The sequence below is a fragment of the Tympanuchus pallidicinctus genome, unplaced genomic scaffold (genome assembly GCF_026119805.1).
Source record: "Tympanuchus pallidicinctus isolate F22 unplaced genomic scaffold, pur_lepc_1.0 scaffold22, whole genome shotgun sequence".
Classification (NCBI taxonomy): domain Eukaryota; kingdom Metazoa; phylum Chordata; class Aves; order Galliformes; family Phasianidae; genus Tympanuchus; species Tympanuchus pallidicinctus.
This window is the reverse complement of record NW_026294739.1, coordinates 25585558-25600107: the sequence shown is the minus strand read 5'-3', so window position 1 is coordinate 25600107 and position 14550 is coordinate 25585558. Positions and strand designations below refer to the sequence as shown.

At 51.5% G+C, this 14550-nt stretch overlaps 1 protein-coding gene across 1 annotated transcript; it reads right to left on the bottom strand.

Annotated features, from left to right (window-relative positions):
* Window positions 1-6997: 6997 nt before the first annotated feature.
* Window positions 6998-14521, bottom strand: IRF8 (interferon regulatory factor 8). The gene is made up of 9 exons (XM_052686701.1): window positions 14449-14521; window positions 12885-13059; window positions 11620-11803; window positions 10679-10767; window positions 10116-10227; window positions 9721-9768; window positions 9212-9598; window positions 8772-8887; window positions 6998-7983 (listed from the first exon to the last, which is right to left on the bottom strand). The coding sequence occupies exons 2-9, from the start codon at window positions 13056-13058 to the stop codon at window positions 7816-7818; spliced, it is 1278 nt and encodes a 425-aa protein (XP_052542661.1). The 5' UTR covers window position 13059; window positions 14449-14521; the 3' UTR covers window positions 6998-7815.
* Window positions 14522-14550: the final 29 nt, after the last annotated feature.

Sequence of the window (14550 nt, the reverse complement as noted above, 5' to 3'; positions counted from 1 at the left end):
GGCACCAAAATTCACCTCTTGCTTGGCACACCTATTGGAAATCGGATGGGAGAAGACTTGGAGGAAAGGCCTTTTCACAATGATTGCCCAGTGCCATGCGAGCGACAACACACGTTTATCTCACTGGTGTCTCTGTAAGTGAAGCCGTTGCTCTGATTTGACTAAATATGGACCATCCACACCACCAGCAGCGCACAACAAAGAGCTGCAGAAAGAAGAGGGGCTGTAGCGTTCACCGAAGCATTTGGGGCAGCTCTTTGCAGTGAAACTCCACATTGCCAGAATACAAAACCGAGAGCAGCTCGGTGTCAGGGGGGGATTTTTGTAGCTTTGTGGATTTTCGGAGCCGAAGCGCGTGTCTTCCGGAGGGCTATTTCGGAACCAGTTGAAATTACTGCACCTGCAGCTTCAGATGATGAAGGAAACAAGGGCTGGAAAGGTGACCATCTGAGGGATAATTGGGTCTGTTGTGAATACATCCTGAACAAAACCTGAATTTTAGTGCAGAGCCAGGCGTCGGGTTCGACTGTCCCTTCCAAATCGAGACATTCTGCCATCCTTTGCTGCAAAAAGATCTCTGAACAAAGCAAAAAATGCCTCTTTCTGATGGTGAGGGCCCTTTCTCTGATGCATCCAAACCCCTTGCCGAAATCTGGGGGTTGATGTGGAACAGGAACTGCCCTGCTTTTCACCCAGGGAAGTCACGCACCGTGAATCTCGCTGCCCAGCACGGTGACTTGTAAAGCCCATTAGTTTCTCACAACCTACAGCCAGGTTATAATTACCCCAGAGTTTCCAGTGGAAACTGAGAGTTTCCCACATTCACCCCAAGGGCAGAGCAGTAGCCAAGAAGCACTGCATGCTCGCTTTCCTCCTGCTTGGCCTGATACTCATCTCCTTTCCCCATACATCCATCAGAGAGAAGACAGCACTGTCACTTGTCACAGCCAGGAAAGGGGAACCAAAGCAGCACTTCCCATTGAAGTCACTCTCGGGCACATCAGAAGATCCCTGCTTTTCCATTCACGACCAGCCCCATGCTCAGCCCTGTGGAGACAGTTCCCTCTCTGCCCTCGCCCCTGCCCACAGTCCCTTCCTAAACATCACCATGGGGAGCTCATGGGGTTGAGGGCACTGACCAAGAAGAGCTGTGCTGGGGGCCACCGTCCAACACCTTGAAGGTACAAACTGTATTCTGGGCTGCCCATGTCACGTTGGGTTCAGGACAGCAGGTTGGCTGAGCTCGCAGACAGCCAATATTGGCTGAGGTTGGTTATGGAACATCCAGCTGGCCTTGGTGTGGAGATATTTACCCTTATCTGTTGACTTGCATCCATTATCTCCTCCTTGGCTGCCTTCTCATTGCCTGATTTCCTCCACTTTCTCCATTTCCTGCTTGATGGTGAAGACCACAGCCCATCATCACCAGCAGGCCACCCCCTTGTGGAGCGGGTCTGCTCCAGGTCCTGGGGAACCCCATGGCTGGACAGGCAGCCATCCATTCATCCACCATTGATGATGAGCACTGAGGAGCTGAGAAAACCCCGCAGCAGGAATTTGGGTAGGAACAACAAACCAAACCAGCAAACATTAAATGTTCAGGATCTTTACAAAGGAGGTGCTGAGACTCTCCTCCCAAATGAAACCAGGGCTAAGAGTTGAGACCGTCTCCTAGCTTGCCCCTTTCCCTGTTCTATAACCATTCTCACTGGGAAGACCAACCTGCAGACACACCAACCTCCAGCACCCTGCAGCTGTGTCCATGAGCCAGATTTATCTCAGGGAGAAGTGGTTACTGCTCAAAAGAAATACAGAACAGAAAGATCCAGGCGAGGGAATCACTTGTTTCAAAGCCCCGTGTTGCTTCCACCTACGTGCTTCTTCCCAGTGGGGGCTGCTGTGCAAGTGCGAGGGGCTCCCCTCCACCATCCAGCATCACTCTGCAAAAATAGGGAAACGTTGATTTTGGTAGGAACCTCACTGGGGATCTTGGGCAGTTTCGAGTCGCAGAGTGGATTTAGAGCCACGCGCATGATTTTGGTCCCAAGACATGAGATTGGGCAGGGAATTGAACTGCTGGGGATGAGAAGGGCACCAGTGGCACAGCAATGGGGGCCTTGCTTATGTGCATGGAGCACTGATGTGCAGGAAATGTGAGGGTTTTTTTTTTATGGCCATGGTGAGCAAACAGATCATTACCAAATTACAGCTCCAATTCCTGAGCTGGAGATGGCATTAAGCTGAGATCTAGATGCAATTCCCAGTCATAGCTGAGGCCTGATAGGAGACTGCTGTTAGCAGGACAGTGCTGACATCACCCTCCAGCTGGGTGATGGAAATTGCTCTGCACCCACACCCATGTATTTCTCCCTCAGTTCACAGCAATGGAAAAAAAGATTAAGATCCAGGAGACATCTATATGCCAAGGCAAGGTTCCCTTTGCAGCTCATCAGAACTTGAAGGAAGAGCCATAAGTTACTGCTAATTAATGCCATTGAGATTCACAGCTTGTTTCAAAATTCAAAATCACGTTGCAGTTTGTGGTTCCTGGCCTATAAAAGATCAAGAAAGGAAGTTTTACAACTGCCACTCGTGCAAGAAGCAGGACAAACACTTTAACATCCACCTACTGTCACGCACTGTGCGAGAAATAGGGAAAATGAGTTTTTCTCCAACTTCAGATTTATTGGTCTCTTAATCACCACGTTATAAAGATTTCCTTGTGCAGTGACCTGGGATATTCTTTATCTTTTTTTTTTCCCTTTTCTTGAGCTGGCTCTGTTTCAGAGCTGAGTCTAAGTTCTTCTTCGTTCTCCTTTCATTCCTGCCCAGGTTCTCTGCTATCTGAGTGGGTTGGCTTGTGACTGCCTGCCTGCCTATATTTGACACTCCTGGCCATGCTGTTGCATCAGGGTGTTTGCACCGTTGGAAGTAAATTGCACCCAGCAAAAATAGAGTAGGATACAACATCTGGACACATGAAAACTCAGTGGGAAGGCAGAGTATTTCGACCTGGGCTTTGGTTTCACAGCCTCGGTGTCATAATAAACCCAAGGGTCTGACAAAACAAAATATGTGCCATGGTATTTCTCTGCATTTTCACAGCTGTGGCTTAGGTGGAGCTTGTTTTTATGGTCTTATATCTGGTGTTATGGCAAAAACGATCAGAGAAATGGATTTGGAGAAATAAGTGGCTGTCGTTCTTGCTGGAGCCTGGAATCTCCCTTCCTCCATGTGAGCCCTAGTTTTTGCAGACACATTTTGCTTGGGGAACCCAGCACATTGCCTGCCCAAAGGTCTCAGAACGCAGTCCTCACTCTCAGCTCTCCCCGCTGCCTCTTTGGCCCAATTCTCAGCCAACCCAAGGCTGGCAAAATGCTTTCAGAGCATCCCTCCCCTCCCGTTACCTGCACAGGGTTGATTTTACGAAGGCTGTGATTTGATGCATGAACCAAGAACCACCAGCAGGGTAGACTAGAAATCCAAACCTTTGAGCTCTGCCACAGATGATGGCAGGTGAGTTATCCCATCAAGCTTCCTTCGTGAGGCATACAGAGGTTTCCTTGGTGTTAGGACTGGCCAGCTCTTTGGGGCAGGGAGATGTCCTTCAGCTGGTGACCATGCAAAGCAAGGTGCTTCCCATATTACAACATGCTCACAGGAAGAGCCTGGAGATGCTCATCGTGGACAGGCTGCTGTGCTGAAATGGGACATTGAGCAATCAAACCAGTTGGAAATCCTGGTGTCTAGAAATAAAAAGTGACTGTTTTTCTAACGCCTGTAGGGGCCGGTGGGGCCCAGGCCAAGCAGCAATGGGTTGGAGGAAGCAGCTGTAGCTGGTTTGCATTGTATTCCTGAGCAGTTTGTGAGCTTGGACCTTCCATTGAGCTGTGGTTGTCTGTACTTGGCCTGCAGAGGGATGGAGATGGCTGTAGAGCTCTTCCTGTTTCTACAGAATGAGATAGACAAAATCTCAGAAGTTAGCTGGATCCAGACCTCAACATCCTTCTAACCACCCAGTTAGAAGTCCGTTTTTCACACAGGAGTCTTGTCACCATGGTATTCCAGTAATTCGGACTTCTTACACAGTATTTCAAGCATGTCGTAGAGATGAATAGGCACTGGTTGTACTTACAGAATTCTGCTTCTGAAGCCATGGCTGGTGGATCTGTCTGCATTTGTTGAAGGCTATGTCATGGGAATCTATGGGAACATTAAGGATCAAGGCTGATAACACTGCAGGATATATTTTTCTCCCAAGAAAGATTATTCCTAGTGGTACAAGAGACTTCCAGCCTGACATATCTCAAGAGACAGGTTGGCTTTGAACCCAAATAACATTCCAGGAATCATCAGCTGGGGGAGGCATGGGCTGCTGTGGGGCTTGCTGATGGATGAGCTGTTGATGAAGAAGAGCCAACACGAGGCACTGAGGTTTCACTTCAGTAAGGCCATAGAGAAGAACCCAAGTGAACAGAAACCAATGAAAGTCTTTGGGCTCCAAACCACTGAGATTCAATGCAGCTGCAGCGAGCAACTCATGGGGTCAGGTGAGGTGCAGGGATGGGTATCCAGGGTGCACCTTTGGGTCAGTGTGAGATCTGCAGAAACTACTCAGAGCTTGTACAGAGGCCACAGAAAGTCTGGGCCAAAACAACGTGCAGTGTGGCACAGGTACCTCGAAACCTTCCTCTGTCTGCTGTGGCTTCTGGTCCTCTGCCTGTGAGTGAGCATCAGCCTCAGATGCTTCTCTTGTGTTACATTTTGGAGACGGGCAAAGCCAGGGATGCTCACCTTACACAAGGCATGAAGTGTGATCCCAAGTCCTGTCAAAGCCTTCGTCTGAAAGAGGACAAACCCTGCATCCAATCATGGACCCTACATCGTTCTTCTCACAACTGCCCTCTGCCACCCAACCCCATGCCATGGTCTCCTTCTCAGGCCTTGGCCACCCACCAGCTGTCTCCTCTTGGTCCGGATGCTGTTTGGATTGGGAGCTGTGCTGCTGGCTTAATGGAACAATATGCAGCAGCAGTCCTGAACTGCACTCTTGGCTCTGAGGCAGCATGGCAACACTAAAAATAAAGCACAGAGTGCTCCAAACAAAGGTACCTCTGTTCCCCTTGCTCTTCCGCGGTCTTGGGGTGGAAAATGAAAGAGCCCTGAATACATAGCAGGTGGCTCCAGGCAAGCCCAATATGGTGGTTTCTGAGGAAGGACTGGCTCTGGGACATCTGGGGAAACCGCAAGCGGTGTTTTGGTGTTCAAGCCTGCAGGCTGTCATATGTTTCACAAGTGGGCACGTGTTGTTCCATCGCAGCCGCACAGACCGCAGGGTCACCTCGCTCCCTCCTCCTTCAGCACCTTGCCTGCAGAAAAGATGCTTCTTCGTGAGCCAGGAGGCCTAAAGGGAAAAATTGCCCCCGGTGGAGGGATGGACGATGTGGGGTGGAATGGTTGATCTAAAAGGCTTGGAGGAAAAGGGGAAAGGTTGGCCCTCTCGCTAGTGGTTTTGTTAGTTTGATATGGGTTGCAGCATGACATGCACAAATGTGTCAACCCTTCAGTTCTGCAAGGGATGAAATAGGATTAATCACCACAGGGACCCTAAGGACAGGAGAAAGGCTAGAGGGGTGCATGCTGCTGGTACAGTACCTCAGCACCCACCTCTGTGATTGAGCACCTCGTAAGCCAGAGCTGCATTTGTAGCAGGAGCTGTGGAATTCACTGCACTTGGGCTACTGACATGTGTACAGGACTCTTGGCCTGCAGTCATTTCTTCTCATAAGCTCCAAAGCATCAGGCTGTAATGCCTGCAAGGGACGCACACAAGGGCAGACAGGACCACAGATATCCCACTGTTACAGCTGGATCCCAAGGTGTGATTTAGTAGGATGCTCATCGTGTAAATATCCATCCCATGTAGTCCAACAGGACAGATTGCCAAAGGGGTCTCACCCCAGGACAACCAACAGCGTAGGGCCATCCTTTCATCCTAGTGTAACCACTTTCCAGCTGGGTTTGCCATCTCAAAGCACTTTCTTGGCACTCTGAAGTCAGCAGCATGTGAGATAAGCAGCTCTTCAGGACATGGGAACAGAGAGGCTGCGTGCTTAGCCTGGAGGAATGCAGCAGGGTCAACTTCAAACCCCTGATGAGTTTTTTAGTGGCTTCCCCCCCTCATCCCCCCCAAGTCTCATGATCTGCTTTGACACCCAAGCAAGGGGGAGGACAGCTTTGCATCCATCTCCTCAGCATTTCCCTACAGCTGCCTGGATCTCAACGCATCCTCTGCCCAAGTACCTGTGAACCCCACCCAGTACCTTGGGCATCAGGGTCACACCACAAGGACTGTTCCTTCCCCAGCCAAAGCCTTTGGCAGGGCAGGTTCAAAGCACACAGCAGTTTGTTGATGTTTGTCCTTCACAAGGGCAAGGACAGAGATCCAACAAGGTCTTCACAGTCTTCCATGCTATTGTATTACCCCAAAAACAGGCTAGAAAGGAAGGCAGGTAGGGGGATGAATGCTCAGCCACCATTCCTGCAGTGCTGACTCGTAAATGAATACAGGCAGGTGCCCCCTTTCGGCCCTCACTTCTTCCCAAACCCCTGCCACAATCCCCCAACAGATCAAACCCCCTGAGATGGACGTGGAAGAGAAGACAAGGGGCAAATGAGAACCATCAAATCAACCCTTCCCATCTTGGAGCATTGTGGCCCAGGTCTGCAAGGCAAGTGCACTCAGGACAGTACCAGAAAGACAGGCAGGGACCTACCCTCATGGTCTTCTGTAAAAAGGCCCCACAGATATTGCATTTTTCCCCCCTCCTCCATTGCATTATTGCATATTATCCCCCGAGACGAAGCCAGTTACAGAGCAGGACCTCCACAGACCCCACACAAGGGAAGACTTGGGCAGGAACAAACTAGGAACCCCTCCACCACGATGAGGAACCCCACTGACAGCACCAACAAAAAAAACACTTCGCAAGACAAATACAAAACATAGCACTTTAATTGCAGGAAGATACAAAAAACAAAAAAAGAAATTACAAAACCATTTAACAAAAAAACTTAGGCATAAAATAAATAGGCAGCCTCACTGCACGCACACCTGCAAGGTCCTTTGGTCCATGGTGCTTCATGGCTGCTGCAAGGCATGAAGCCATGCCCAAGGAGCTCCCCAGCACTGGGCAAACACAAAGCATGTTAATGAGGGTTGACACATGGAAGCTGCTGCCTGCTCACGCTTGGGAGAGACCAACACATGCATTTTTGGGATGGTGAAGCCAACCTATTAACACTACACTGCTATCTTTAAAATAGAAGACATCTGTTTGTACAAACTCTGGTTTTGGGTCAGAAAAATTAAGATCCCTATGTTCTCATAGCCAACGTTTACATATATAATTTCTGCATCGCTCTCTGAATTTCAAAATACTCCCCCCCCTATGACAGACAAAAAAAATATAAACTTCATTGCAAAAATAAAGAGGGATTTGAGGAGGTTTTTCCCCCACGGAAAGCATACCACAGACTTCAGCAGGACTGCAAATTCTCTGGGGGAAAAATAATTACTTCTGTGAAGGATTTACTTGAGCGCTGTAAGGCCTTTCCAGGAGTCACCACCTCCTTCCAATGGTGGTTCTCAAACCAAGTGGGGCTGTTGCTTTGGATCGCTGCGTTTACACAGATTTATGGACTGAAAACAGCAAAGATCAAGAACCAACTCTCCAAACAAAGGGAAATTTTGAGGCACTAATGAATCCCAACGGGTCTGGAGTCACCCAGACCCCTCGTTGTGCCCACGGAGGCTCACACAGCAATCTGTTGATTCTCTCTGAACAGCGGCCGTTGGTGTGGCCCACAGATGTCCTGGAAGATCCTGTACACCTGCTCTTGCTGCACCTCATCAGGCAGCATGGGGCTGCTGCAGGTCTTGCCAGCCTCCTCCATCACCTGCCTGACACAGAGCTGCTCCACCTAGACCAAATAAAAAAGAGAAAGGAGTTGTGAGGGCACTGGGAGAAGAACAGCCATGGCCAGGCCTACCATAGCCTGCAGGCCCAACACCACGATGCACCATAAGGCACGGCCACAGGAGCTGTCATAGGGAGGAGAGGACAGGCTGCCATTCCATGATTCTGTGACCCACTCAGAAAGTTGGGCAAGGATGAGCAGGATTGGGCTCTGAGCTTGGAAACCCCCTCCTTCCAGAAGCTCAGAGGTCCTGCGGGTCTTGCTTGCTGTAATGCCCACCCCACACCACAGTCTTATGCCTTCTCTGCCACCCATAAGGTGCTGTGCCTGCTGTGGACTCTTGAAATGCCCCATGCCTTGCCCCAAGGAAAGGCTGTAGGGCTGAAGAGCCAGCCAGAGGCCACCAGTTAATGCAATCATTCCAGGGACTTATCCCCTCATTTTCCACAACAGAGAGCACAGCTCCCAGAGCCAAGGGGCAGGAACAGAAGGAAGCACTGACCAAGCAGCAGAGCAAAGCAGAGGCACAGGAATCGTGCAGAAAACAGCTTTTCCAAACCAGTAGGAAATCTATGAGCTGCACAGCATGTGGAAGCTTTGCATGTATATGTGATCTGACCAGGCCGAGGGGTCTGAGACAAGCAGCAATATCTCAGGAAGCTCACACCAACCAGAGATTGGAGCCAGAGTCCCACTTTCAGGAAGAAAAAAAATGAGCAATACAGTCCAGAGAAGAGGCACAACCCAGTGTCAGGGACCAGGAGCAGGGCAGATCATAGCAGCTGCCATACCTGGACGAGGATGAGCTTACACCGCAGCGGCACCGTGTCTGGGAACTCCTCTCCAAAGCACAACATGACCCTGCTGTCCGGGAAGCGGCCCTGGTTGTTGTAGTACTGCTGCAGCTCTGCAAGGAGAGAAGCACAGCTGGAGGCTGTCTGCAAGTTGTGATGCACAGCATGGGGGAAAAAAAATAATCAAGCACCCTGACACGAAGCAGGCTGGTGGCTCTGCCAGGAGAAAACCTGCTGCAACAAAGCCTCCAGCCATGAAGCCTCTGCTACGTGACAGTGCACTGCATCACTCCTTCCCAGATCTGATATCTGGAGTTACTCATCCACATCACTTAGGTAAACAGCAGTGATGCACAGTTATAACCCCAAAGCGCTCCAAGAGGAAGCGGAGCAAAGTCAAGAACAACATCAACCCCTCCTACAGTGCTCATACCAACCTCTAAAGAATAAGTTGGTGTCAAATATCTTCACCACTTCATCACGGTCCAGTTTGCTTGGCCTGTCCTTGTACACCAGCGTGTTCCCACTCCAGAAGACCCTTCCCTGGCACAGCCTCTTGATAAAGATGCCCTGCTTGTTGCTGTGCAGCAGGACACCCCTCTCCAGGTGCCCAAAGAGCTTCTTGGTGATCTGCTTCTGGCGGTCATTCTGGATGGCTTCAGCTGAGGGGAACCTCACGTGCTCCAGGCTATCAGGGGCGTAGAGCTTCTCACTGTGGTTAGAGGGCTGGCTGAGCGACAGCCTGCAGCCCTCAGGGTATGAGGTGGTGATGTGCCCCACCAGCCTCCCGCTGTAGAAGAAGGTGATCACCATCTGGGAGTAGCCTGGGAGAAAAGGACAGGTGAGATAGAGTCAGTGTCTGCCAAACAGCACACGCTCACAAGCTCCAGAGAGGAGTGTGATGGCCACAGCCCAGTGTCACACAGGGGAATGGGAGCTGCCTTACCCGAATGCTGCTGCTCGTAGCCAGTGTACCCATTCACCAGGGGCAAAGCTGTGGGCAGAGAGAGTAGAGATGTGCCCAGCTCCAGCACACTTTCCCTTTCCCAAAGCCTAATCCCACCCTCCCACCATCCCAAAGCTTTTCCCACTCAGCAAGCACATCAGGCTTCCCATCTCCTGGATGGGAGACACCAGCAAACACTCCCAGGGTAATTACAAGAATTGTGCAATGAACCCTGCACTGCGGGGTGCCTTATATCCACCAAAATGCTGACTTTAAGCACTTGGGAAGGTAGAATACAAGCACTGCCCAGAGGGAGCCTACACCATCCATCGTCACAGGCACTGCCCCTGGATGAACGGCTGGGTCCCATAGAACACCCCACACACACTACTCACAGGGGCTGGGCTGCTGCATCCACCAGTCTGGTATTGGGGGGTTTCTGCAGGTCTCCTGTGGAGGTGAGGGGCTTCTCTTGATGATCCCCAGGTATTCATCCACACAAGGAGGCTGGAGCAGGAAGGGATACCCATTAGATCAGCCAGGGGCAGAAAGCTGGCCAGGGCCTGAAGAGGGGCTTATGAGGCAAAGCAAGAAGGCAAAAGGGATGCCAAAAGGCTGATGAATGCTTTTTGGTTAGAAAGAGCAAATTTGGGATTCCCCAGGCTATGCACCAAGATAACCTCTCAAGAGGCATGGAGCAGAACAGGCCCCACACTGTGCAACCAAGAAGGGGAAGAGAGGCACAGAGAAGCCTGCAGCCCCCACCAAACACAAATGCAAACGAAGCATGCTCCAGCCACGAGTAACCACACCGTGACCCCAAGCTTGCTCAGATGAATGACCACAGCCAGTGCAGCTGCAAAAGCACCGTGCTCATCATGAGGCAGATGTAGCTTTAAACACGACCAGGCAACCGGACTTTGCCTCGTCAGGTCTGTGTCCACAGAAGAGGGCTCACCTCTTTCATCAGGTCATCGATGGCAGAAGGGCTGCAGTCCATGTCTCCAACATCAGCTAGGCTGCTCCCGTTCCCAACGCCGATTTTGCCTGCAGAAAGCAGTGAGGATGATGCAGCAGGGCAGCCGTGGCCTCGCCACCAGATTTCAGAAACCCCACGAAAGTTATGAAACTGAGAACCGCAGCAACCCCGCGTTCCTCTTCCCCCCCCCCCAGCAGCTGCATTTTGGGGCCAGAAACCAGCCTGCAATAAATGGCACTGGTACATGGTGATGAGCAGTAGGGCAAACTAAATACAGCTTGGGGCTAGAGCACAGGAGAGGGGTTTTTCTGAGCACCCCAGAGACTGGTGCTGCTTCTCTTTTTTCCATGAGCCGTGCTGCCGGTGGGAACCTGCAGTGCCATTTGCATACAGGGCCCCATGTGAACACACAGAAGGAGACAAGATGCTACAGACAGATCTGCATGATATTTCTTGTTTTCTCCCCCCCTCTCCTCCTTTTCTCTAAGCAAGGAAAGGAAAAAGGAAGAGCACACACCAGAACAACAGCAGAGAGATGCCTATTGCAACCTGCGTCGTACCCAATACTGCAGTGACTGCTCTCTGGTGAGCTGCTGTTCCTCCAATAAGTGATAGCAAGAGGGAAAGGATTTACTATAACTCCCTGCCAGGGTGGGTGTCAGGAGGACAAAGGGCTGGGAGGGCTCAAGCAACCCCAAAGCAGGGGAAGGACTCAGGTTGGTGCATCTTTATTTCCCAAACAGCAGTTAAGCATGGAGGAAAAATAAAAACATTATTGCTCCTAACAACCCAGCAGCTCCTTGCCCACCTCCCAGCACTGCAGTGACACAGGACACGTCCCCAAGCCATGGGGCCAGCCATACACTGCTGGGTGTAGATCAGCAGCACCCAGCACCCATGCCCTCCAATGGGGCACTCACATTTCTGCTCCTCCTCTGGCACGATCCTGTACACCTTGTAGGGCTCAGAGATGTCCAGCTGGGACCTGTCTGTCACCTCCTCAAAGTCAGGGCTCTTGTTCAAGGCACAGCGCAGCCGTGTCTTCCAGGTGGCTGGCTCTGCTTTGTCACCTTCTTTGAATTTGCCTTTGAAAACAGCCCAAGCCTACAGCAAAACAAAAAGGAAATCACCTTCCATGCAAGCTCTGCAAATCCCTTTGGACCAAAGAGCAGATGAGCAGCACATCTTGGGCAAGCTGTTGCTCAGAAATGGGACACCCCACAGAAGTCCCCAAAAGTTCAGCCATTACCACACGCCCAGCTCTGCACCGGCCACATCACACTAATCTAAGGGAGCTGGAGTTGGTTTCAAGCCCTTCACAGCACAGACCAGAGCCAAAACAGCAGTGTGCAACTTCACTTTAGCACAGACTGATGCAAGGATGCACATCCAAGCAATGATACTTGTCCTGATCCAGAAACACCCAAACCCATACTAAAATACACCTCATCTTCCCAGCTTTAGACCAGTAACTGACAGCTGGATTCCTTAATATCAAAACGTCATTTGTGCTTTCATGGGGAGGTGGGACAGTATATTTTAATACAGATAACAGATATGAATATATTTATATAAAGCCATCTCTACAACCCATTGCTCTGGTCGGTGCCCCGAAAGCCATCAGTCACCATGGATAGAGCAAAGTATGGGAATAGAGCAGAGGGAAGGGAATTCCTGGGGAAGAGCCCAGCTTTTTGGTTCAGGACAGAATTTTCCTATTAGATCTGAGATGTAAAGTCCCTTCTCTCTGAGAAAAGCTGACACTTCCTTCCTTTCCTTTCTTTTTTTGATAATGCACTCTTTATCAGAAAGTGCCCAACAGGAAGCTTAGGGCAGGTCACAGAGCACATCAGGCCAAATCATACTACATATTGGGCTACAGCTTGATACATCCTCACTAGATAAAGAGGAGGTGAAGAAGGAGCAGCAGCCGCTCCTGACTCCTCACCAACGTGCCAGGAACAAACCTAAACCTGGCACCAACACAGCAAAAAGGAAAAGCCATCCCCAGATGATCCCAACAGGGATCCTACAGGTGCTGCAAGCTGCAGACCCTGCCGACAGGGAGGACATCTCCCACCAGCTGAGATCCAAACAACCCAGAAACCACTGACAGCGGGGACGGACCACCTCACCTTGACAGCCCAGAAGCCGTTGGTAACAGGGACAAACCATCTCACCCTACCTTGAAAATCGAAGCGTCCACCTCCTGGTTGTAATCCTGTTTCCCTGCATGCTTCCACGGGATGCGGAACATGGTTTTCTCCTCATTCTCCCAGATGAGCCCTGGGTACTGCTCGCTGTCAATCTGCTCAATCAGCCACTGCCGCAGCCGCCTCCCACCGTTGCGGTCGCACATCCTAGGCAGAAGTGGGAGCTGTCAGTCTGTCAGTCTATCTATCTCGACACCCCTCTGCCCCCCACTAACAGCAGCTGGGTGGACAGAGACATCTTAATGCATTCTAATGGCTGTGTTTCACTTTCAGGGCACCCGACTGGAGAGCCAGCGGATCGCAGCGATGTCTCCAAGTAGAAAAATAAAGCGATTTGAATGCAAGCAATCTCTCTCTGCTCCACTTTATCACGTGCAGCGTCGGTAACACACTGCCTGCAAACACCAGCAGCTGCCACGTGCCCCTCCGTGCACCAAACCTCCCCTTTTTTAACACGGGAAAAGCCACAGCAGCGATTCTACAGCTGTCCCGCATCGCTCCACCCCAGCCATGTGGGCAGGCACTGGACTGGTGCCCACACCCCATTTACTGAATATGACGAAAGCACTCGTTAGCCTATCTGCAGCCTGCGTGGAGCCCTGCTGGAAGGCACCTTTATCCTCTTGCTGCTGAGGAAAGCTCTGTCACAGCAACAGGCTGACTTGCAAACTCCTCTTTTTGGGGATCAGCGCCGTAGGAACTATGCTGTCACCTAAAGAAGTGACGCTGTAGAGGCAGACAGCTCCCAGTACCATAGCAATGGGGGAGAGGGGGGGTGAAATAAAAGAGGGTGAAGCCTCTTGCAGCAAGGAGCAGCGCAGGTAGCAGCAGGGTCACCGCAGGGAACAGGGCCATGCAACCACATCCTCTCCAGGACAGGACCAGGGCCCTGCTGAGGGGGGTGAGTTCACCTCATTTCTGGTCTCAGCTCATTTTTAGCACAAATGGCTTAGCGGAGCAGCCACGGGAAAGCCAACTCAGCCCATCTTCTCATGAGCTTGTTCGCATTGCCTTAAAACTTCACATCCCAGCACTCAAAAGATCCTTCCCGATGCAATCCCAGCACCGTGCAGCCCTATTTCCTGCACACCCAGCTCCCTAGAAGCCACCCTACAACCCCTCTTACAACCCAGTACCCTGCCTGCCCTATAATGCACACACAGCACCCTAAAACTTCATCCCAAAAGCCCACAGCTCCCCTCCATCCACCCCCACAACCCTGCCTGTCCAGCACCCTACAACCTCCACACTTTGAAGTCACATCCCCCAGCGCTCCGAAGCCTCCATCCCAGCACCCCCAAACCCCACCTCCCGCACCCCCACCAATCCTAAACCCCCCCCGCTCGCTCCCAGCACCCAATACAGACCAGCACCTTACAGCCTTGCCCCTGCACCACCCTCACCCTACATGCCCCGCTCCAGCACCCAACGACCCTAAAACCACCACGACCCTAAAACCCTCCAGCCAAACACCGCACCACAGCCCGCACCCCCAACATCCCTCCCCCCAGCTCCCGCACACACCGCACCAATTACCTTCCGCACTCCCCGCTCCGCACCCCAACGCGCGCCCGCGCCCGCACCCTTATAGCGCCCCGCAGGCCGCTCCCCGCGTCGCCCCGCCCCCAGCGCCGTTCA

What these genes read in the sequence shown, in the direction of transcription:
- IRF8 (XM_052686701.1), bottom strand. Translation starts at nt 13,058, where the DNA reads ATGTGCGACCGCAACGGTGGGAGGCGGCTGCGGCAGTGGCTGATTGAG. An exon ending in GCCAGAGGAGGAGCAGAAAT is followed by an intron (nt 10,768 to 11,619) that starts GTGAGTGCCCCA and finishes TGCTTTCTGCAG; the next exon opens with GCAAAATCGGCGTTGGGAAC. An exon ending in CTACGAGCAGCAGCATTCGG is followed by an intron (nt 9,599 to 9,720) that starts GTAAGGCAGCTC and finishes CTTTTCTCCCAG; the next exon opens with GCTACTCCCAGATGGTGATC.